At 39.3% G+C, this 22,906-nt stretch overlaps 1 protein-coding gene across 1 annotated transcript; it reads left to right on the top strand.

The window, feature by feature from the left end:
• Positions 1-15,155: 15,155 nt before the first annotated feature.
• oxtra (oxytocin receptor a) lies at positions 15,156-22,414 on the top strand. Its single transcript, XM_019263467.2, has 2 exons — positions 15,156-16,607; positions 21,561-22,414. Exons 1-2 carry the CDS (start codon positions 15,680-15,682, stop codon positions 21,812-21,814), a joined length of 1,182 nt encoding a protein of 393 aa, XP_019119012.1. The 5' UTR covers positions 15,156-15,679; the 3' UTR covers positions 21,815-22,414.
• Positions 22,415-22,906: the final 492 nt, after the last annotated feature.

Raw genomic sequence — 22,906 nt, 5'->3', positions numbered from 1 at the left:
CATTGCACATCATTTCAACAGCTTGTAAATTAAATGGTTCCTTGGAGACAGCACACAGTGTTTATATTGTCAAATCTATTATCTGACAGAGGCCTGTCACTGGGGGCCATATACATAATCCCGTGAGCTATGATATTGCAGATATCCACAGTGTGTTGTTGTCTGTATTCTCCGTGCTTTATCATGATGTAGGACCAAGGAAGACACATTTAAACATGAAATATTATTTACAGCCCGCACTGACAGATGCTTCAGGGTGACAGATGTCATTTACATCCATAAACGCCCACTCATTCCCCCTAGCTGCTGCCTCAAACTGACTACGGCATTCTTCATAGGATGCGGCTGCACCTGCATGTAATCACTTACGTTAAGCATGTCTTCTTCTCCCCCATATGGAGCTTTCACCGCTACATCAGCCCGACCTTAAACTATTGCAGTGCATTCATAATGCATCGTTACGAGAGTTCACAGTGGCGTTGCCTTCTGCTGCTCTTCACAGATCAATTGTTTTCGAACTTCATAAAAATGTATGACACGCGCTCGTTAACATGAAGGCAAAACACAAATCTGGAACTGAGAGGCTATTCTCATTCCTTTACTTTTTCTAAAAGGTTTAATAAGCTGTGTCAAGTTCACCGTCAGACGAGCTCTGCCAGCAGAAGTGGTGCACCTTTTGTGTTGACACACAAAACAGTATGGCCATAAAAGGGTGTTAACTGTGGACCACAAATGAGAAAATTAAAGTATCAAAACCTTTTTTCCTTCTTGTGCTGTTGCTGTAATTCCTACAAACTAGGGTCTAAAGCAGCCACCTCTGCAACATTTCAATTAAAGTACAGTGGAAAGCCATGCATGGGGATTTGTGGATGGACCAAACCACAGGGGCAGTGTGTTGTCTGCCTTCCTGCTCTGCGATATGTCTCTCTCCATGTTCCAGGGAGCCTCTGAACTGAAGGACTCAGTGTGAATAGAAAAGAGCCTGCAGGTACACAGTTTGCCTCCCAATGCAGGAAACACTTCAGTAACCAAACATCCTGCCTGTCAGGCTGTGTGTATGAAGCAGTGAATACTAAAAGGACTAATTATAGGAGGAGAAAATCCTCAAGAATATTCCCCACACCCCCCGTCTATTTATTTGTGTTTGTGTGAACATCTTTTTATTTAACTCTCAGACCTCAGGGTCCACCTATTCCTCTCTCCTTGGTAAATTTCAACCTGTGACATGAACATCGGAACCAAGAAACTTTTATTATTTTACCCACAGCAGTCACAATTCACTTATCAATTTGTGTGAGTTAATCCCAAAGAACAGAACGCTGAGTCCTCTAGTGCCATTTGACAGATTTTGTCCATCGGTTTCATCTTGTTTCGTAGTTGTAATATTTTGGAGTTAGTTTCAAAAATTCGTTGTTTTTAAGACCTTGTTCTGGGAAAGTTTCATGAACGTAAAAAACAAAACAAAAGGAGAACATTAAGGCTAAAAATAATTCCACTACTTTTGGAACAGGCTCAGAAAATAATGATTTTTGCATCCCAACTATGTGCTCCCCACACTTGATGGTATCTTAACCTCGGTGGGACTAATTAGGACAACACATTACATTTGCCTGGAAGTATTTCCATTCCCAAGTGGCAAATCCAAATCAAGTGAGGTCAAACATCAACATGGAAAATAGCCAATACTGTCAGACAATCTGACAGCACGACTGGCCACCATGCCTTCTTATGCAGATTTTTGAGAGGATTTTTTTTTGTGATTGTGACAGTGTTAAGCTAATTGCACTCCATAGATGGCTTGGTTCTGTCCCAGTGACTTCAAACATTAGTTAAGGTGTACTCTTCCTTTTGAGATTCGTGTCTGTGTTGCAGAGGCACATGTGCTAGAATTCATTGTTCATATCATGGACATCAGCGCTCCTTTGCACAGTCTAGAAGGCCCTGCACCACTGAGACTGAAGTAATAGGATAGGTTAGAAATGAGCTATCCTCATCCATCACAGCCGGCTCGGGTGGAACATTGTGACCTTACTATCCTCAGCAAAATGAATGACCTGTAATGACTTAAAGGTCCTTGTCATCCATGTGAGAAAGTAATATATCTGTTTGTTTTATTATTATTATTATTCATGTCTTTTCGTGAGTATATACTGTACAACCTACAGGTCCCTCCGATGCTACTTTGGATTTTATCGTTTTGTATCAGAATTTCACACGTCAAGGCTGATGTTGCATTCTTTATGAGTAACATCAATAATTGACATTGCACTTTGTTCAAGTTCTTCTCACTGAGATCTCGATCTTCTGCATTACTTTCGATTTTTTTTGTGTGTCATTCAAACTTTTATCTTTGATCAGCTGTGTTGAAGCATATTTTGATGGAATGTCAAAACATGTTTAAGTTTTACTTTCCAGCATGCAACTCCAGCGACTCTTGGGGGGGGAAATATTTTCCACTTCATGTTGGCTGCAGGTTTCATTGTCTTATTGTCACTTTGAGCAGCGAGCTCAAAACCACATAAAACCTATTTATGCAAAAAAATTCTGCATATTGGCCTGATGATGTTTTTCCAGTTATATGTCTGATGATGTGTATCATTTGTATATGTTTCGTCAGGATCATTCATTTTCATACATATCTCACAGTTGCATTTCACAGACATTATTGCAGTTTTTCCGGGATTAATTAACATGCAATTTAATAATGTGTAATCTTATTTGAGACATAGTTACAGTGACTTAATTTAACTCACAAGCCACAAATCAGATCAAAGATCAAGATGTTTTATGAAATCATTAGGAACAAATCTACTTTGTGGTTTCCCACAGGGCATCTTCACTGATATAGTTAGTTGAAAAATATGTGGATTGTCTGATGACAGCGAGAGTGATCACGCCTCTGCATGATACCGAGTTATAAATGAAATTTTTGATTTTTGTCTTGATCATGCTCAAGATGTTTATTATCATCTGTTATTTCCTCTTTTCAACTTATGTTGTTTCTTAATTGTTTGGACTCTTATTATTATTATTGGCAATAATGTTAATCAGTCCAGTGATGCATGTTCATTGCAGCTGCCGCTGACATCAAACATTGTTGATAATGGTACTTAGCACTGATAGGACAAGGAAATGATCTAACAAATAAAATTAGATTAATTTACTGCTCTGCCAGACGCAGGAGACATCCATCAGTCAGCAAGAGAAAACTGAGCAGCGCTGCTTTGGTGCCTGACATAGTTGATTTAACAGAGACCTTGAAGAGGTTCAATACTGTATTTTTTTTCTTTTTACAGTTTTACTGCTTAAAATAATAAAATAACCAAGCATCTCTTCCTCTATAGATGTGCTGTAAATTACTTTGGATGTAGTGGTTGATGGGGATCCCCATCAGCCACTACATCCAAAGTAATTTACAGTACATCAAAGTCCTGGATATTTCTGGAGGGTAAAATTGTAAATCCCCACCCAAATGTCAACCTCTTGAAAAGCCACAAAATATTTTTTACAGGGTATTATTGACCAGTGCAACTTACTACAGTATGCATAAGCTATGATCATTTGTAACAACAATCCTTTCATTGGTCTTAAAAATATCCAAACATACACTAATATCAGCAGAAAAACACAAATGATTTGTCTTTTAATCCAAGACTTTTCTGGCATGGTTAATCGTACCAAGGACATTAAGACTTTGACATTTTCTTTGAAGCATTGCATGAAAAGTCTACAAAGGAAAGAAAGAAGCCCTGAACATCAAGGTAAAAACACAAAAGAGTACGTAAAGGACAATTGCACAAACAGCATCAAGAGGTCTATTATATCCACCCTCTATATCCCCTTTGTGCTATTGATAATGATAACAAAAATAACAGGGCATCATTTAAGTGCAACCATCAATCAGCATGGTTTCATAGAGATTCACTGACTTTGCCCTGAACGTTAAGAACTTTGAGATACATTGATCGCGCTGATGCACTATTAACTCAATTTATTGCCCTTGTAAACAAGAAGTGGCATCAATCACAACAAAAAGCACGATCCAAACTGGATGCAATACGTCTACAGAAAACTTCTGACTTTTATGACCTTAAAGCTTCACAGATAAAGATGAAGAGTGCTCCAGAGACCTGAGGGACTAGATCCAGGAAAGTGTTGAGTGTTGAGATGCAGCTACAACTAAAGATGTACTTGGCTACCAGATGGAAACCAAAAAGAGTTGCTATGACTGAAGAGAGCAAGGCCAGCAACTGACAGTTTGTTAAATACTTGCCCTGAACAATGATTGTCCAATCATAGCTTAGCAATTAGGCAGGGCACACATGTCAAGCCTTCTCCACATGTTAAAGCAGTGTACGTGGGGCTGTAGTAAGAGTGATACTCAGTGAAGAGTTTGGAATGTGGTATCTTTTTTTAATCCCCAAAACTAAAAATAACTAATCAAAGTTATAATCTAATGTTAGCTGCTCTGTCCTGCTCTATTGGATATGGTTTACACTCCAGCAACCTCACTCCAAAACAAGTCAGTTTCAGCCATCTAATGAAGCTGACATTAACTTAATTTGCTACGTATCTACAGCTGATAATATGTTGCCAGTTGGCATTTCAGTCAACAAAATCAACAGTCAGTCAGGAGTATTAAATCAGTCATCAAGTGCATATGTTCTGAATGAGTGTAAGTAATGGGCTGAGGATTTCGTGAAAGGCCAATTGCTGCTAAGTGCAAAATAGCCATAAATTATCGAATGAATGAAAAATGTCTATTTGAATGTGAAAGAGCGAGCTGAGAGGTGGATTTAGCGCTGAAATATTTCCTCTTAACTGGCCAGAAGCATATGAGCGCGCTTATTATCCTCACTAAAGTAATGACATATTTAACACTGACATTTGTCTGTTAATAAACCGACAAATCCAGGTTGCCTTTTCTCCCTGTTGAGTCAACAGCAACGACGGTGCATTCCCAAATTATTACATCAAGATTGGGAAAACGGCTTGTGAAGTATAGCCTCCCAAATAAGAAATTCTTGTTGTTCTCCTACAAATTACAGTATAATTCTGCATTTAGTTCTTGATTGATGTGTTTGTTGCCATGTTTTGATAATTTTTAAAGAAGGTCATGTTGTTGAGCATTCACATATTCCAAAAAGGAATAAATCATCCTTTGAGGTGAGGTGACTATATGTGAGTTGGACTTTGTTTAAGCCCATATGTGCTTTGTTTTCTTCTCATCTTCATTCGAATATAATAAAGGGAAAAATCTGATCAGTATAAATAAATTCACCACAGGCACAATGGACGCTTTGCTATTTGGATTAAATGACTTGACGCTAATGCAGAATGAGTATAATCCCTTAGTATTCCTCTTAATGGGGTGATAGAGGGCTGACTAATAAGCTAAGTTTCACTCGCTAAGAGGATTATGTTTGTCTCAACTAAATGGGATTATTAATCAGTGATTCTAAAGTCTTTGGTGTTGTGCAAGATCGTGTGCAAAAGTTCACTTTCATGATTGTCACCCACTGACTAATCATCACATCATTATACTCAGACTACTGTTGAAGCATGAAGGTATAACCTGGAAGAGTAGTTTGTGTAATAGCTCTTTGTAGGACGGTTACATAACCATCAACATGAATCTAATATAAGTAAAACCCTAGTCTTTCCTGATAAAAAAGTCAATAGTCTGCTGGATTTGAGGACCTTCACAATAGCATTTCTGAATACACTGACAGTGATTTTTATTGCAAACTCTACAGCGCATGAACTGAACTATGAACTTTCTGGTGTTTTATTTGGCATATTTGAACAGTTTGGTGTCAAATATTAATTTTGAAAAGTACTGTTTGAGAAAGGAAAGATGATCAGACCCACTATACCTACAGTATGTAAACAAAATGTGTAGTTAAAGCTTCACTAAACATATTTTTCGTACCAACAGTGTAAAGTTAAAGGGGTTGCTCATAGTGACAACGAGAATTATAACCCAACATTTCATGATGCATGTTAGCATTTTTTTTAATCTCATTGCATACTAAAAGGGGAGTCGATGTTGAACTTTGGTTTGTCAGGAAACACGACTCCAAATAATCATTATCGTTGCTCCAGTGTTATTTTACAGCTGATAATATGTCAAAATTGTGTTCACATGTCATTCTGCTGCCCCAAGTAGCCAAAATGAATTAATGCTGCTTTAGATCTTTGAAAATCATTCATCTAATAATTATGATATCACAAAGTCAGGGAAGGAATATTTGGCTGTGACAGATTTTATGTTGATGATAATCTTTTTTGCCAATTTGCCGAATATTCCTGTTTGAATATTTTATATAATTTTATATGATTTATTTTATTAAATACATCAAATAAGTAGTCGAGCATACAACTTGCAACAATCATAAAAAAAGTGTTCAGCCATTCCGACATATATTCACCAGTGACTTGTGCTGCACAAAAATGTTTTGCGATGATATTGTTTTTCTTTTGAGTCTGCAGACAGTGACATGTCTTAGGGACTAGTCTCAGTCATTTCTTTCAACAATAGTGCTATTTGTTTGTGGCCCTGCTGTGAAACTGACTGAAAATTATTTTTGAAATGACTGACTGTGCGTGGATCCGTGTGTGTCCATGCATATGAGCTAGGAGTGTGACTGAAAATCAGAACTGGCCATTTTTGTTTCTTATTTCACCAGTCAGACCAGTCAGTCTGCAAAGTGAAGTACAGTGTAATTCTTGCCACTTTATTCATGGCGTAGCAGAACAGTTGGTATCGATACATACATGTACGAATAAGGTGTGAAGTTAGGGAATGAGGGAGTAACAATTACAACACAAAAGATGATGAATTGTGGGCTGTAATCTAAAGAGTTATATAGGCATTTTTAGAAATGTGACATATTACGTATCAAGTCACATAAGTAAGAGGTCCTACTGATCAAGGACTAACACAGAGCTGAAGATATTCCTCAAAGGAGTAGTATTTATCTGCATTCATTTCATCCTGATATTGATTTGCTTGCTTTGCTACTGTGTTACGCATGCACCACTGTTTTTCTATATTGATTTTGTTGTTCAAACTGTAATAAAAAGATGTTGTTTTTTTTTTTCTGAGAAGAGGTCGGCGTAAATTGCTATTCCGGATACGAAAGAGCTTGAACCTTCCCGATATACCATTGCTGAACAGATCAAACAACTTTAAAATGCACAGGCACATTCTCCAGACATGAGCACGCCGGGTTTACTGATGGAAGCTTTCTAAGTAGTTTTTGAAATCACTTTGGCTGATGGAAGAATTAATCTAACATGAATTACATTTGAGCCACAGACAAACTGCCAGAGAGGTATTAGGGCTATGAATGCAGTTTTTCAGGTGTATGTAATGGTACCACAGACTCAAAAACCCCAGAGGGAAGCTCACACAGCGACATATACACATGTGCACATGCACATACATGCACACAGGATAACAAACAGTCCAATGGCCGGCAGCTAACTGCTGTATTTGGAGGTAATGATCCAAGAAAAGGGAGCTACCAGTATTTCAAAGCGCTCTGATTATCCTGCCTCACGTAGAGCTCTGTGCCAAGTCTGCTTGTCTTGATCAAATTTGAAGTCCAGTAAGTGGGTTTCCCTTATCGTTTAGTGTCTAAGGTAGTATGATAACTTCAAAAGCCGACACTTTAATCCATGCTCACACAAGCCATACAGTTTTCCTTAACCCCAACCCTAAGGAAATCAGAGTGGTCCATCTTTGCCCTATAGTCTTTTTAATGTAGCAAACACAGATGATATCAAGGTCCAGCAAACAAAAAGGACCTTGTTTTTAAATCATGTCTTCCATTATCAATACACAGCGAGTCAGGTCTTTACTAATTCAGATTCCTATCTTTGTTGCACAAACATTCAACATAAGAAGAACGTGTGTTAGGCAAATATGCTTTTTCTTACCCGTTCCTAAATTTCTGTTTCTTTGGAGTGTAAATTCAATGTCTCGGCCACACTTCAAAATCCAACATTTAGTATTGTCTCTTTCATTGTGGAATGTGGAAAATCTTTCTCTCCTCTTCTTTCACCTTTTCTCCATAAATCATGTAACAAAACCGTGTTGAACTCGGGATGGATGTAAACGTATGCGTTCATGCATGTTTAATGTGTGTCTAATGTCCCTTTGTGTTCTTGTTCTCGGGTCAGAATTTAATTAATCTTCCTGTGATGTTTTTTGGTTTTGTTTTCTTACATCTATTCCCATCACTGCTCTGTCTTTTGTCGTGCAGTACAACAAACAAAACTCTATGACGCAAAATGAAAGATGTTTTTAATGTGGTTAGAGAGAGGTTACTGTCAAGATTTCCCTCCCATTATATCTCCTACAGTGTGTCCAATGATTACAGCAACAGTTTATTGATAACACAGTTACAGGGGGTGGGGGTGGTGGGGGGTCTGTGTGCTTTCTTCTAATTAAATATTTTTTCATATGTCTGTTTCAAATTAACCTTCTCCAGTAAGATTTATCAGGAACAGTTTCACATCTGTGTCCACTATTTATTTTGTTTGCCTAGTCCATGCTAACTGCTTCAGCACATGGTATGCATGCAGTGAAAGCTGGTTTTGCTTTATCTCAAAAGCACCACAGTTCACTGAATTATGGGCAAGGAACTGATTTGTGAGGCACGCATGTTCGCTGGTGGTGCAGCACGTGCACGTGGGAGGTCAGAATGCTTGAGAGGCATCGGTCTGACTCTTCTCCTCGCTCCGTACACATAAGAGGCTCTAAACAATGTCACATTGAGGCTCTGATATATTGTCAATGTGTGCACCGCTCTAACAATGATGTCCTTGGCTGTGGTGCTTGCTCACCATCTCTACTATCCAAACAAACTGCTGCTTATTAACCAATCCCCCTTCTCTCTCTCCCTCCCTCTCTCTCATGTCCTTGAATATTTACTGGATACACTTACTGTATATTTGTCACAATGGGAAATAGTTTTGTTCTGTTAATTTTATTATGATTAATGCTGTACGAAATGCTTGCTGATCACTAAGAATGAAAAGTCTTAAACAACACATGACATTGATATTAATACTCCAAGCATGAGGTTGATTATCACGTGATTTGACTATCTAAACATGTGGAGGACCTACGCCAGCGAAGGACCGTTCAAGGACCCGTGAAGGACCAGTCACGGCCCCGTCACGGTCCCGTCACGGAAACACGGGAACTTTTAAGTTGCTACATCTGTACAAAGATCCTAGAATGAATAACCATGGATGTTGGGCCTCTAGAGAATGCCTATGTACAGGGTCCAGAAATGTTGTGCTGCACCCCTGAATGCTGAATAAGCAGCATATGCAGGATGATCAAACAGCTGTAACTTGACATCCAGAGGACAAATCTGTCAAAGCGTACTTTGACAATACTATCTCCTTTGAATATAAATGAACATAATCTGGGATAGGATTAGTCATTGTTGAGAAGTGCCATCTTAGCAGAACAAACTTTTTAATATCACTTGTCTCGCTGCCAGCAACAAGCTGAAAATTAGTGTTTAAGTCATTCATACATCTGTATTTATGTGTACATAACACCTGGCGTGCACATAAATACAGATGTGATCAAACATAATGAGAATATCCAGCCGTGCCCTGCGAAGCTGTACCAGGGCACAGCTGTGCTTCGAGCTAACGGTTAATACATGAATTAATTAACTGAGGCTGATGGAAAAAAACAATTTGCAAGTATTTAACAAATTAAAATGTTCATCCTGACGGGGGCCTTGTGTACAAATTTTCCATTGCAATCCATCCAATAGCTGTAAAGACATTACAACAAAAGTTCAACCTGCTGGTGGCACTAAGGGAAAGGTCAGGGGATCACCAGAAGGATTTATTGTCTGGAAAACCATGACTGTTTATATTGTAGGTGCTGAGATATTTCACTCTGGTCCAAAGTGGCGAACCAACCGTCAGATCTACATAGGCAGGTAACTCTCTAGGTATTAGACAACACATCTCGCTAGTCGTGGTAATATGTTATGAAATGTGTTGATTTATCAAGTCAGTACTCTGCATTTGTTGCTCTATCACATCCACGGTAATCAGCACAGCATGCGGTGCATATGATGGGGTAGGAGAGTATAATAGGTGAATTGCTATTCATAGTGATGACAGCCTTGATTTATCACACCAATAAAAGCCACAAGAACAGGAATACAGTTTACTCGTCATAAAGTACAACGTCCCTGCTTTTACAAACTAAGGCATTGTGAATGTGGAAAAACCCAATTACGTTTATCTCACATCACCAAAGCTTATAATGAAAAGTGATTCACAATAACACATTTCTAATCATCGTGTTCTACCAAGTTTGCAATATTTACCCCTTTGTGGCATACGTCATCTGTAGCCATCCATTTATTATATTATCAGTTTTTTCCAGCAAGCAGGCCAGATATGATTTATGGGTTGCCTCACTGCTCTGTGTGTTCTGTCCCACAAACATAAAACAAGCGTTGGGTAAGGGTTTATTGTTTGAGTTGTTTGCTTTGTGTCCATTCAAGATTCACTGCCACTTCCTTTAAATGCCCTTCGGAGTGGGCAAGCCCCAAACATAAGCAACTTTTCCAGACGCACCACAGGAGGTTTTATCCTGTTATTGTTTTAGAAGTAGATGTCTTAGAAAAGCCAGAGGCAGAAACTCAGGAAGGGACTTGTAATAAAGTAGGGCATGCTCTCAGAAGTGAGGCCCACCTGAAGAACCCTGCATGCGATATTGTCTAACACATTTGCAAATTACAAACTCTTGCAACTCCAAGCTAGAGTGAGATATGTCTCGAGTTGTTGCGATGTATGACTTAATTTCACTTGTTTGTACTCAACACAAGCCTCTGAAGCATGTGGCTGTAATCTCAGAACTCACCAGCAGCCGTACCTCTAGAAAGCTAATGGCTCACCGTGATGCTTTAACGTGCATGAGTTATCATGCACCACTGAGCTGGGAGTGGCAGCTTCCCTCTGCACCCTACTGTGTGCTGGTCTATTTTTTCTATGCACTTCCTGTCACAAGAGGAAAATGGTAGGCTGAGAACCTCATGTACCCAGTGATTACACTCAGCAGCAGGAGCCAAAAGTATTAGCGTTCAGATCCTTTGTATTTCAGTTCATCATGGGGCTTGGGCCTGAACTTTGTATCTAATTAGATCTGTCAACTCAAAGCCGAGTATCTGTGGGAATGGCACAGAGAGCTGCTTAGCATCTGTTATTATGGAGGTGGTTTCCATAGCTGGAGATATAAGAGAAAATATGAATTTATTTTTATAATCCCAAATATAATCAGCAAAGTTAGCAGTGTTTTAAAAAAAAGTTTGCCAGTATGTCCACAGACATCACTTAATTTAACACCTAATATAGTTTTTACAACAGCTGTCCTAGTGCCATAATCATCAGCTGTATGACTGGACAAACAGCAGACATCTGTCAACTCACCAACTGTCCCGAAAAGACTCCTTCTAAAAGTGGGACGTATGCCATGTAGATATTAGACGAGGTCTTCCATCATGTCACGTATTTTAAGATAAGACTTTATTGGTTCCCTGAGTGGAAATTCCCATGTAAGAGCAGCACAGAGGCCGACTAAGAGGTTAGAAAACAGATAAAGAACGATTTGATTGAAATAAGAAAAAATCAAATGAGAAATTAAGAAACAGAAATATAATATAGTAATATAAAACAGTACAGTAACAGCAACATATTATTAATATAGTATCAGTTTACAGTGATATATGCTCCCAAATTGTTGTTTTCCTGATGCTGGCTGGAGTCATTGTGAATTATAACATTATACGTCTGTAAACCTAATTTCGTCTTTCATCACTCTGTACTGGGCCTAACATTATATAAATCCCTTTCAATATTTTGTGAAGATTTTTTCAGGCAGCATCATTAATATGAGGAAATCCTGGAGCATCATTTTTTCCATCTGTGATCTGTCTTACTTTCACTCTATTTCCATGATAGTTTATGCTCACCACAAGAAACCTGGACTTCTCTCAGCCTTGTCGTCTTAATTTGCTACCTCCGCGGCACGAAGAAGCACTCCCCAGTACTCTACTAGTATTCATGCCTCGTAGGCTTCAGCTGTCAGACCTTTTTATCTTTAAAATCCAGGCAGGAGAAACTTAAAGTCACCAGTTTACCTGTGAACGCAGTGATCACAATGCCTTGAATGCTGTTACATTAATAAGCAACGGCAAGTGTTTCGCTGAGCCCATTATCAAATCTTTAAACCAAACCCTATTCTGACATTATGTCCAGTTCTCAGAAACTGTTTATGATCAGGAATGTACCATTAAAAGCAGACAGATTGGAAAATACATTGGTTAAATTAAATTCCAGACTAGAAGTACCCACATATTCTTCTGTAAGGACCCTGATTAAAAATGCGTTACCGCCATTAACAAAGTTTGACGAGCAGGACCACACCTCAACTGTGCCACGTCTGACATTCCTATAAACACCCCTCTAACACTCTCCTCTTTCGCTCTCGTATTCTACATCCTTTCCCACCCGTCCCATTTCTTTCCCCTATGATCCACTTGAGCTTGAATACTTGGTAATGTGACATGGTCACCTGCTTGCTCTGGACTGGATTTCTGAAGTTGATGAAGAACAACTGAAGTGTCTATTAAACATTTTAACAGTGTGCTGTGGATTGTGGGATACCTATAGTAGGGCTGCAAAGTAAACACAAATGGTGTGCTACGAATTCAAACTGTACGTTTCAGCTGCACTTGAAGGACTCTTTGGGACAGACCTTGACAACTTGTTATGGCATATTTAGTCTAGAAACGCAGACTTTGGAGGATCCACTGCCTGAAACGGTACACAGCTTATTTCTAACAATGATCCCAGGCTTAAGTCTACTCTTACTGCAAACGTTCAGAAGATGCTTCACTGTCACATCTTGTCTACATCGTTCATCACATACTCACTACACACTAAGTTGAAAAGCCCAAACTCAGACTGACGAAGATGAGTTGACTTCAGACTTACCCTGTAATCAAATAGTCTCTGGAAAAACCTCCTTAAAGCTGTGCACCACTGACTCTTGTCTTTTTCACAGGCATGAAACTATGAAAACACATCACTTTATTCCACATCTACAACTTCCATGAAACTGTGAGCACTCATCAATTTGCTAATAACTTTCTGCCAAGCTGTCGCAATGGTCTAATGGTGCCAAACTCTCCAATTCAGAGGAATTGCACTTTTTTTTTTTTTTTATGTTTTCGGGCTATGTTCAAATTTAATGCCTCACATGCTGGCTCATTTCATGTGTCACTAAATATGTAGTTAAGTGAGGTCATTAGATGCATTTAATCAAAACGTACAAGTCACATCACTGGATTTAATGTACCATCATTCTACCTTGTCTTTGTTTATTTGATTTCCAGTCACTGTTGGATCATCTTTAGTCTTCATGTTACTGCTTTGACATTCCTGTGGATGTGCCATTTTCCAAAACCACAAAAAGAGGTATCATCTCTCTCTAGATAGGAAAATTTAGAGAGAGCCACACAGTTGCACACTAATCCCACTTTTCAGTATTTCTAATACTGTTATCTTTGGTGTATCTGTGTTTAATAAATCATATAATCCAGCATTTTCCTATTTAAAAAAAAAATAATGTGTGTCAAAAAGTGATTCAGCCTTTTATTACTTTTACTTACTAATGTCTACAAGGTGTTCGGTCTTAATTAATGCATGGCGTATCTTGTTTCAGTACTACAAAGCACTAAAACAGAATTCAGGTGGCAGAATGACGGACGACTGGTATTTTACACAGAGATTAATACAAATCTTTCTGTTACAAGCCCATCTGTCCAGTGTCATTCACTCACCGAGACATTTCTGCATTATGCTTTCTGCGTTCATCTATCTTGTTTTTTTATGTTGTTAAAAATCTTGAGTAATGCACTTCACCATCACCATCATCAATTCAGTGATAATAACGACCATTATCTTTTTTTTTTGTCTGTAAATACTAAAGCAGGATTGAACTTGGCAGCACAAATGGGAAGAAGGAAGATATGTGTGTTCAGGGGAATCACTGGAATGTAGCACATGGGCATTAACATGAGGCAGGTTTCACTGCCAGTAAATTTTTAGCTGTACACATGGGGAAAAAACTATGTATACGCAATATGTCAAACGATACGTGGACAACGCATTAAGGAGATCTTCTTTGTTGTATTTTGTCTAAAGAGTTACAGTACACATTTTTACCCCACACGTGTGAGTGTCAAAAATCATCATCACCGTTTGTTGTCTTTTCTAATAAATTAAAGCTACTGAAGCAAAATCAGCTCTAAAATAAGCTGTTATTTCTGTCATCTTGGACTGTTTCCTTGAATCCTCAATAGGTTTTTCCCAAAGTTCAAAGCAACCGAGTCATAAATCTAGTCTAACAGGCAATTAGATATGGACAATAAAAAACTTGTGTTGACAGCAGGTGTTCTCTAAGAACATATGTGCAGAACAAACTCAACCTTTCATTCATAATAAGTAGATAACACACTAAGTGAATTGACTTTTACATCATGGTTATAAAAAGAACTGTGTAATCTCTCTTATCTACACAAACTGGGTTTTTTATTTATTTTTATTTTTTGGTTGTAAAATTGACCATGTAGCTAAAGAGAAACTATGTTTGCATTTGTTCTCATTTCATTTGAATGATATTTGCATCTAACCTTTAGTTTAAGTCAAATTCTGTCCAAAAAATACATATCCAATGACAGTGATGCCACAGCTTTCTCACCCAAAACCAGCACGGACAGTTTTGTAATTCCACACCAAGTCAAACAAAAAAATCTTCTCAGATGGTCTTGGTGAAAATAAAATGAGATCCAGTTGATTCAGTGCAGATCTGGGAGTTCATGCTCTGGGAGCTCCATGGCTGCAGAGCCGGACAGAGAGGGTACTGATCAATGTCTCACAGCGCCACCTTGTGGTGCTAATGGGGAAGACTGTTTACCGTTTTTACCGGGGACAGATATAACTGGGGCTTATGTGCTGTCGTGCTGGTCATTCTGATTTTTACCAGAGATGATGATGGAGCTTTCAATTCCTGCTGCGTTTTTTTTTCCCTTGTAACATTTTTATTTCCCGATTTTGATTTTTAAAGTACTATATATATATACATATATATGTATGTATATGTGTTTGTTTGTTTTTTTGTTTTTGTTTTGTTAATTCTTTGGATTTACTCAGACTAGGATTTTGAAGAATCACCTATAACCAGTGAGGTATAATAGTCACGTATAGTTCAGCTGCTTTTTTTTAGGTGCACTCTGCATTACTGCAGCTTAAGTTTACTTTTCTTCAGCTGCCCACATTTTGCCAAATATTTCATATTATTTAGATTATTGGAAATATTTGCTCTTCACTCTGACACATTCTTCAGTTTTTTTAAATTAGATTTTTTTTAGAAAGCATGGGTGATTGAGGTCCAACCAATCCTTGTTTAACTCTTCAGAAATATGTTTTGAGCCTCACGCTTCTTCTTGTCACCTGTGAGGAGGAAGGAAGACTTTGACCACTTAAGAGAAACCCCCTTCAGGTGACTGTTTCAGCCATTGCATGACTGCACAACCCTGACGCATCTGCAGAGGACAAGACTGCGGCAATGGAAGGTATTTCAAATGAAAGTGACTTTTGGCAGTTTAACGAATCCTGGAGGAACTCAAGTCTGGTTAACGGGACCGGTTGGTTGAATCAGACGAACCCCCTGAAGCGGAATGAAGAGGTGGCGAAGGTGGAGGTGACTGTGCTCGCACTCGTGCTGTTTTTGGCGCTGACTGGGAACCTGTGCGTCCTGCTGGCCATCCACACCACCAAGCATAGCCAATCCCGTATGTATTACTTCATGAAGCACCTGAGCATCGCAGATCTGGTTGTTGCGATATTTCAAGTTCTCCCTCAACTTATCTGGGACATTACATTTCGGTTCTATGGACCGGACATTTTGTGCAGGTTGGTGAAATACCTACAGGTCGTTGGGATGTTCGCCTCCACTTACATGCTGGTTTTGATGTCCGTAGACAGATGTTTGGCAATTTGTCAGCCTCTTCGTTCTTTGCACAGGAGAAAAGACCGTTTCTATGTCATATTTTCCTGGGTCCTGAGCCTGCTCTTCAGTGTCCCACAGATGTTCATTTTTTCCCTGAGAGAGGTTGGCTCGGCCGGATCAGGAGTGTATGACTGCTGGGGTGATTTCGTGAAGCCATGGGGAGCCAAAGCATATATCACATGGATCAGCCTCACCATATACATCATTCCGGTGGCAATATTGAGCATCTGCTATGGGCTGATAAGCTTCAAAATATGGCAAAACTTTAAACTGAAAACCAGGCGGGAGCAGTGTATAAGTCTGACGCCCAAAACCTCCAAAGGCAACACGCTGGCTCGTGTGAGCAGCGTTAAGCTCATCTCCAAGGCGAAGATAACCACAGTGAAAATGACTTTTGTGATCGTTCTGGCTTATATCGTCTGTTGGACCCCCTTTTTCTCTGTCCAGATGTGGTCTGCGTGGGATCCAGCAGCGCCTCGTGAGGGTAGGTTGAATTTTAAAGTTTATCATACCGAGTGCGCGCCAGTGCTGCGCAAAGATTTATTTACCCATAATGTCATTACGCATCAGAAAGATTTTAAAACACTTCAATACTACAAATCTTTTGCTTATGTTTGCACATTTTTCGCACAATTGTTCAGTGAAAATTACTGCAGATTTTTGACCGACGCGTCCTTCTTGCTGTGCGCATCAGTGCTCTTTACGCACGAGGATGCCGGCGTTTGCTTGCACTTGGAGCAAAGTGAGACAACAAAATCGCAATTTTGAGATGTGTTTATTTTGTTTTATTGATCCAACTGGGTCGAGCACTTGAGTTTAATGGTTGACTTATAGAAAACAGAATCTGCTCTTCTAGTATCAGGATAAATAACCCAGCCAGCCAGCCAGCCAGGGTGCGGTGCGGATGACAGAGAGTTTCCAGCCACTGAGCTGAAGCCCTGATTGATAACAGTGCATGAGGTTTGACAGGAGGAATTATTAAAAAACGCAGAATAAATCTTGGATTATTTCACCTGTCTGCTAAAATCACAAACGCCCTGAAATGCAAAACACACGTCACATATATGTGACAATCGACTGTTTGTGACATTTGCATTTTGAACGGAAAAAACACACAGTTAAAATATAAACCTAGAACATGCTGTCATTTCTAAACTGACTGATAGGTCTAACACTAGACAACTAATCTTAATCTAATGTTTTATCCAAGCTGTTTGGTTTGTTTACACCACGGATACAAATGAGACAAATAGACCTATATTTTGTGCCTTACATATTCTCACATTATGGATAATAATTCACCTGTTGTGAGGTTAGAAAATATAGTGATAAGACCTTTAAAGTAAACAAGAGGAAAAAAACTGCACAGATAATTTTTTAAAGTTTGCTCTGACCCTCCCCACGCTTCAGAGACCAACTGACGGCTAATCATTAATCAAATTAGTGTGCACCACCACGCGCCAAGCTGCTTGTATTTGTGCCTGTGGGGCACGCTGAAGTGCGTCGTTGACATTTAACCACAATAGGCCACTAAGCAGCCATCTACTGTATGCGGTCCATACATTTATCGATGACCACACCCAAACAACAACAGACTGAAAAAGATTTAATGTGCCACTTCAACTTCACAATATATCTGCATTGTGCCTCTGTGCTCCTTCCATTATTTTATTATAGTTTGGCAGAACTGAGAAGACAATTTAAGTTATAGCCTTGTGAAAAGTAAAGATGTGTGGTTATAATTTGTCTGTTTGTAAAAGTGAAGGGTAAATCTAATTATAGCTAATAATATGTATCAAATCTGTTAATGGAAATAAACAAGTACCCCAGAGACAACACACAACTTTTTTCCCGTACATTATTGCCTATTTCCTCAGACAAAAATTAAAAAGACAAACATTTTCCACACAAACAGTCTAAAATAAGACAATAATGCCAGGAAGTGTCTCAAAAGACCAAACAGACGTTTCAGGCTTTGGTTCTTTTCTTTTTTTTCTTCTATGTGTTTGTGTAAAATGTTCCTGCTGACTGGTTGTGTATCGCTGTCATCCTCCTCATTGTTCATGCCAACATTGACACTTTGGGGCTAAACTGTTGCACAATACGCTCAACTGTCAGCCAGTTCTTCAACACCAAGGAGGCATATTGCTCCATACACTGATGTATGATAGTAATCAGCTCTGATGCTACATCTCACGATGATATTCAAAGTTACAGTAGCCAGAGAAGACCAACACATGTGCTCAAGCCTTTGGAAATGGACAGAAAAGAAAATGATTGACTCATTTTCTGCTGCAGAGCCTGGATGAGTGCAGGGAGGAGGCTGATGTCTGATGGCTTTCCTCCACGTGAACAGCACTCAGAAAGGCCAGAATTGGCAGTGACACGTGCCAGTGTTTGTGTACAAAAGATAGGCTGGAGTGTCACCCGTATGTGTGTGCAGATAAAGTGTCCATTAGAGCCAAAGACCAACACAGCTTGGAACTGAACGTCCTTAAGGAAGAAACTCTACAGTACAAACGTGTTTCAATCTCAGAAATCATTAATATTAATAGGTAAAATTGTGTAGTTGTAGTTTGTAGTTAATGTTTGGAAGAGATTCCAGGTTGCAGTAATGTATTTGCACTAAAGCAGCAGATGTCACAAACACAAATTATGCTATGGCATGGCTCACTCCATATAATCACTTTTAATATGTTCCCATTTAATAGATCCATAGCATGTTTTATGTAACAAAACATTATCAGACATGAAAACTGTCATGAAAAGTGATTGTGGTCATTTTCCTTAGTGCAGGAAAGATTAGAACCATCATGGAAAACAATTACCAACAATTACCTCTGCAAATTACCTAATAAATACATCTTTCCCTCCATCAATCAAACGGATGCTTCAACATAAATGGAGGTTTGCTACTTATAGGTTGCAGTCTCTCTTTTAAAAGGACACTTTTAGTAGAAACAGGATGTATAGGCAGCAGCGAATCTATATGCGGACTCCCACACTTTCTCGACTCTGGCCCATTACTGAAATAATCATGTCATCTGCATCTCCCTTGAAACAATTAGCGTTAGATGAATAATTTGTTCAAGTGTATAGTCTGACATTTAAAAAAAAATACACATAATTGCTGTCTTTTTTAGAGTTACACAACAAACTAGTTACCTGGCCAAGAAGCAGTCCAGCACATAGCCCTTACATAAAAATGGCAAATTCTCACTGTCACACTACATATTTTGCACAAATTAGAGAAACAAAACCTGACGTATTAATATAGCGAGTTTCAGAGGTTCTGGTAGGTGACTTTGTTACCTTTGAACAGAGCCACACTGGCCATTTCCTCTTATTGCCAGTCTTCATGTCAAACTAAACTAATTGATTGCAGGCTGAAGCACCATATTTGCTGCACAGATGTGATAGTGCTCTCAATCTTCATCAAGAAAGCCAGAAAACATATGGGAAGTGATATAGCACACACACACACACACACATGCAATCAAGCCAATCAGTCTATTCTTATAGATGCATGAACAAATGCACACATCGCCGCTCAAAGCTCCACCAGAAGGATTGAGATATTCAATTCATCAGACTTGGATTTAACTGTGAAAGAGCTGGGACCTTTAACAGATAGGCAGTTAACCATTTTTAGCGCCTTAGGCTTATCAATACGATTTTTGGAAAGGTCAGAAGACGATAAGATGTCCCCTTTCTCTAAGGTTCGACATCACTGTGATTTCACATTTAATAGCTAGGCAGATTTCATTACGTAGAGGACAAAAACGCCTTAAGGTTAAACCCTGAGTCAGACACTCACACAAACTTCTCTAAAAAATCTGTTAACACAAACACCTCCCCCTGCTAAGCCCGGTGCCCTCAGACACTGACTCACACTGTGTGTACTATTGATTTGCATTAAGTGCTTAGTGGACACGAAGCCCAGTGATCAATCTCTAAGTGTTAATTTTTTTTTTCCTCATAAAGGTCACTTCATAGTGTCTTTACAAGCAGTGAGAAACGTATATATGCACAGAAAGACCTCTCAAAGAAATTCTACTCAAATCATTTAATGCAAAAGTCTACTTTTGTTTTTTAGTGTGCGTCTACCTCCAGGGAACAGGAATCAGCATTAAGTGTTCCCATTAATGAATCGCTGAAGAGTCTTTTGGGCTGCTGAGTATCAGCTCTGACAGTCAGACTGACGTACCACCCAGGGGATGATTGTTCTGCCTTTTCGTTCACAATGTGATTTATCATTCTCTTGTGAAAGACACCACAGGCCAATTCACCAAAGACTTTTTTGTGATAGTTCTCCTTATTATTCAAATTAGGTCCAGCTACTGCTGTCTTCCACCCTGATAAGAATTCTCGATTGCCACCAGTTGGTCTTTTGCACGGTCTCCAATGAAGCATTATTCCTTCATCCATCCCAGCATTATAGTCTGTGTTAGAGCAAGTCGATGCATGGTTTATAGGTTTTGTGTAACAGTGCACATTTCATAATAGTTTCAGTACTCACTACATTTTGTACATCTGAGAGATTGCAGCGCAGCGCTTGTTCAAAAATAGATTAGAAAACCTATGACATGGTAGTAGAAGGGTAATTGAATGATCTACACTCAGTTACACTCGTGTTTAAGTCTCATAAATCAAACCCCCTAATGGCTTGACAATAAATTCTTATTAATCATGTGTGTGACTTTCGTGCCCTTCCAGAGATCATTTGCGCTGAGCAATTTCGTTCGAGTTCAGGGACCATCATTAGTGGCAACATGAGAAAAGCAGGAGTGCAGACAGGCTGAGAGAAAGATTACCAATCAGTATGAAGAGGTTAAATACGGGATATGAGCCAATTACATGAATCCGAAACTCATTTGCCAAATGTCAGTTGGATGTAGTGTACTGTAAAATGTCATCCAACATGCCAATGCGGGTTACTTGTCATGATGTATTACCACGATGTTGTTTGAGGAACATTTTTAGCCTCTCCCAGTTTTAGAAAACTCCATGCGTTCTAAAAAAACAAGGACCTCTGATGTCTGAGAATCCATCCAGATATATATATTTAGTCAAACAGTTAAAACTGTAGGACTGAAACAACAGCATCGCCACTCTGATTGACGGGTGGGTGCCTTCATGGGCAGCTTGTTTGAGCACCCAGACTCAGGTCCACTGAGGTCCACACAATATCTTCACTTAAACCACAAAAAAATAAAAAAAGTATATCTGTGCCAGACTTTGTGGCAATTCATCTAATAGGTTGGGATATTGATCATCCAACATCCTCTACAATAGATAAAGTAAAGTGCACAAATGATTATTTATGTAAATACCCTTAGTCACTGAAAGAGAAACCAGTCACTAACATATGTACTTTTACAGAAATAACAAACTAGTGTTAATATTTTTGTTCCTCTCTCTGTCTCATCTCCTGCAGCCATGCCCTTCATCATCTCCATGCTGCTGGCCAGCCTCAACAGCTGCTGTAACCCATGGATCTACATGTGCTTCGCTGGGCATCTGTTCCAGGATCTTAGGCAGAATTTTCTGTGCTGTTCCACTCACTACCTCAAATCATCCCAGTGCCGCTGCGAGCGTGACTTTGACTCCAGTCACAAGAGCAACTCCTCAACCTTTGCCATTAAGAGCACTAGCAGTCAGAGAAGCATCACACAGACTTCCACCACATAAGCCCACCTTTTCCTCTTCTCAAGCTGCCCACCTGTCTGTCACAACCAATGCCCATTAAATCCAGCAGTTCAACTCTGTTAGATACCTCTCGCCCTGAGGCTTACTCTCCAAGCTCAGAAGGGAAGACAACAACAAAAGTCTTAAATCTTTTATTTACAGTGTAAAGTGGAAATGGAATTGTGAAGAAAAGTGTACAGAATATTATTAAGGGTGCGATATTTTGTTCATAAAAACTTATGAGAAAACCACGGGCCAAGCTGAGCAATCTTTTTGTGTGTTTTAGATGTACAGTATATATTTACATATTTGCAGTGCAAGTGAAGGACAAGAGAACGCTTGAATGATTTTTTTTTCAGCAACCATTGCCGGCCATTCTCTTCAGTTGTTGTCACCAGCAAAGCTTATGGCTCCTCTTTGTCTGTATTATGATGAAACTGCTCACCTGTTATAAATATTGTGTTTAATGTTGTTCACTTTGTTACATTTGCAGTGGATTGCATAAATGTAAAGTGTTACTTGAGATATTGTTCTATGTGAAACGAGCAGATGCTCATTAAAACTCATTTTGCCTCCTGAAACGGCTGAGGAAATCTTTGGCACCGTTGAGGGAAATGTTCTAAAGGGATGTTTGTCGGCGCTAAATCAATACACTGAGTTCCTGCAAATTCTTGGCAGCATATTGAAACTTTGAACATCCTGTTCACCTCAGCCCTAAAATGCATTATTGGGTTGGGCACCGTGCTCGCCACTGGGGTGAACTGAAGTGACTCATGCTTCTGGAGGGATCTCGAGACAGTAATTGCCGCTTGAGATTACGCATTATCTGCCAGGAAGAGACAACAAAGGTGGGTGGTTTAGCTCAGTAGGTAGAGCAGCCGCCCCATCTGCGAAGGCTCAGTCCTCGCCGCGGAAGCCCAGGCTTCGAATCTAACGTTTCATTCCCCGTGTCTCTCTCCCAGCATTCCTGTCACTCTTCATCTGTCTCTATCAAATAAAGCTTGAAAAGACCCAACAACAAAAAAAGAGACAACAAAGGTATTCACTCTAGAATTCTTTGTCGTAAAACTAATTAATCATCAGGCTGTTGTTTTC

This window comes from Larimichthys crocea, chromosome VI (genome assembly GCF_000972845.2).
Source record: "Larimichthys crocea isolate SSNF chromosome VI, L_crocea_2.0, whole genome shotgun sequence".
In the NCBI taxonomy this organism is placed as follows: domain Eukaryota; kingdom Metazoa; phylum Chordata; class Actinopteri; family Sciaenidae; genus Larimichthys; species Larimichthys crocea.
This window is presented reverse-complemented; position numbering and strand designations above follow the sequence as displayed.

Bases quoted from the DNA above. Each gene is read 5' to 3' on its own strand.
- oxtra (XM_019263467.2), top strand. From the start codon at position 15,680: ATGGAAGGTATTTCAAATGAAAGTGACTTTTGGCAGTTTAACGAATCC. The intron at 16,608-21,560 runs GTAGGTTGAATT...CATCTCCTGCAG, and splicing joins TCCAGCAGCGCCTCGTGAGG to CCATGCCCTTCATCATCTCC.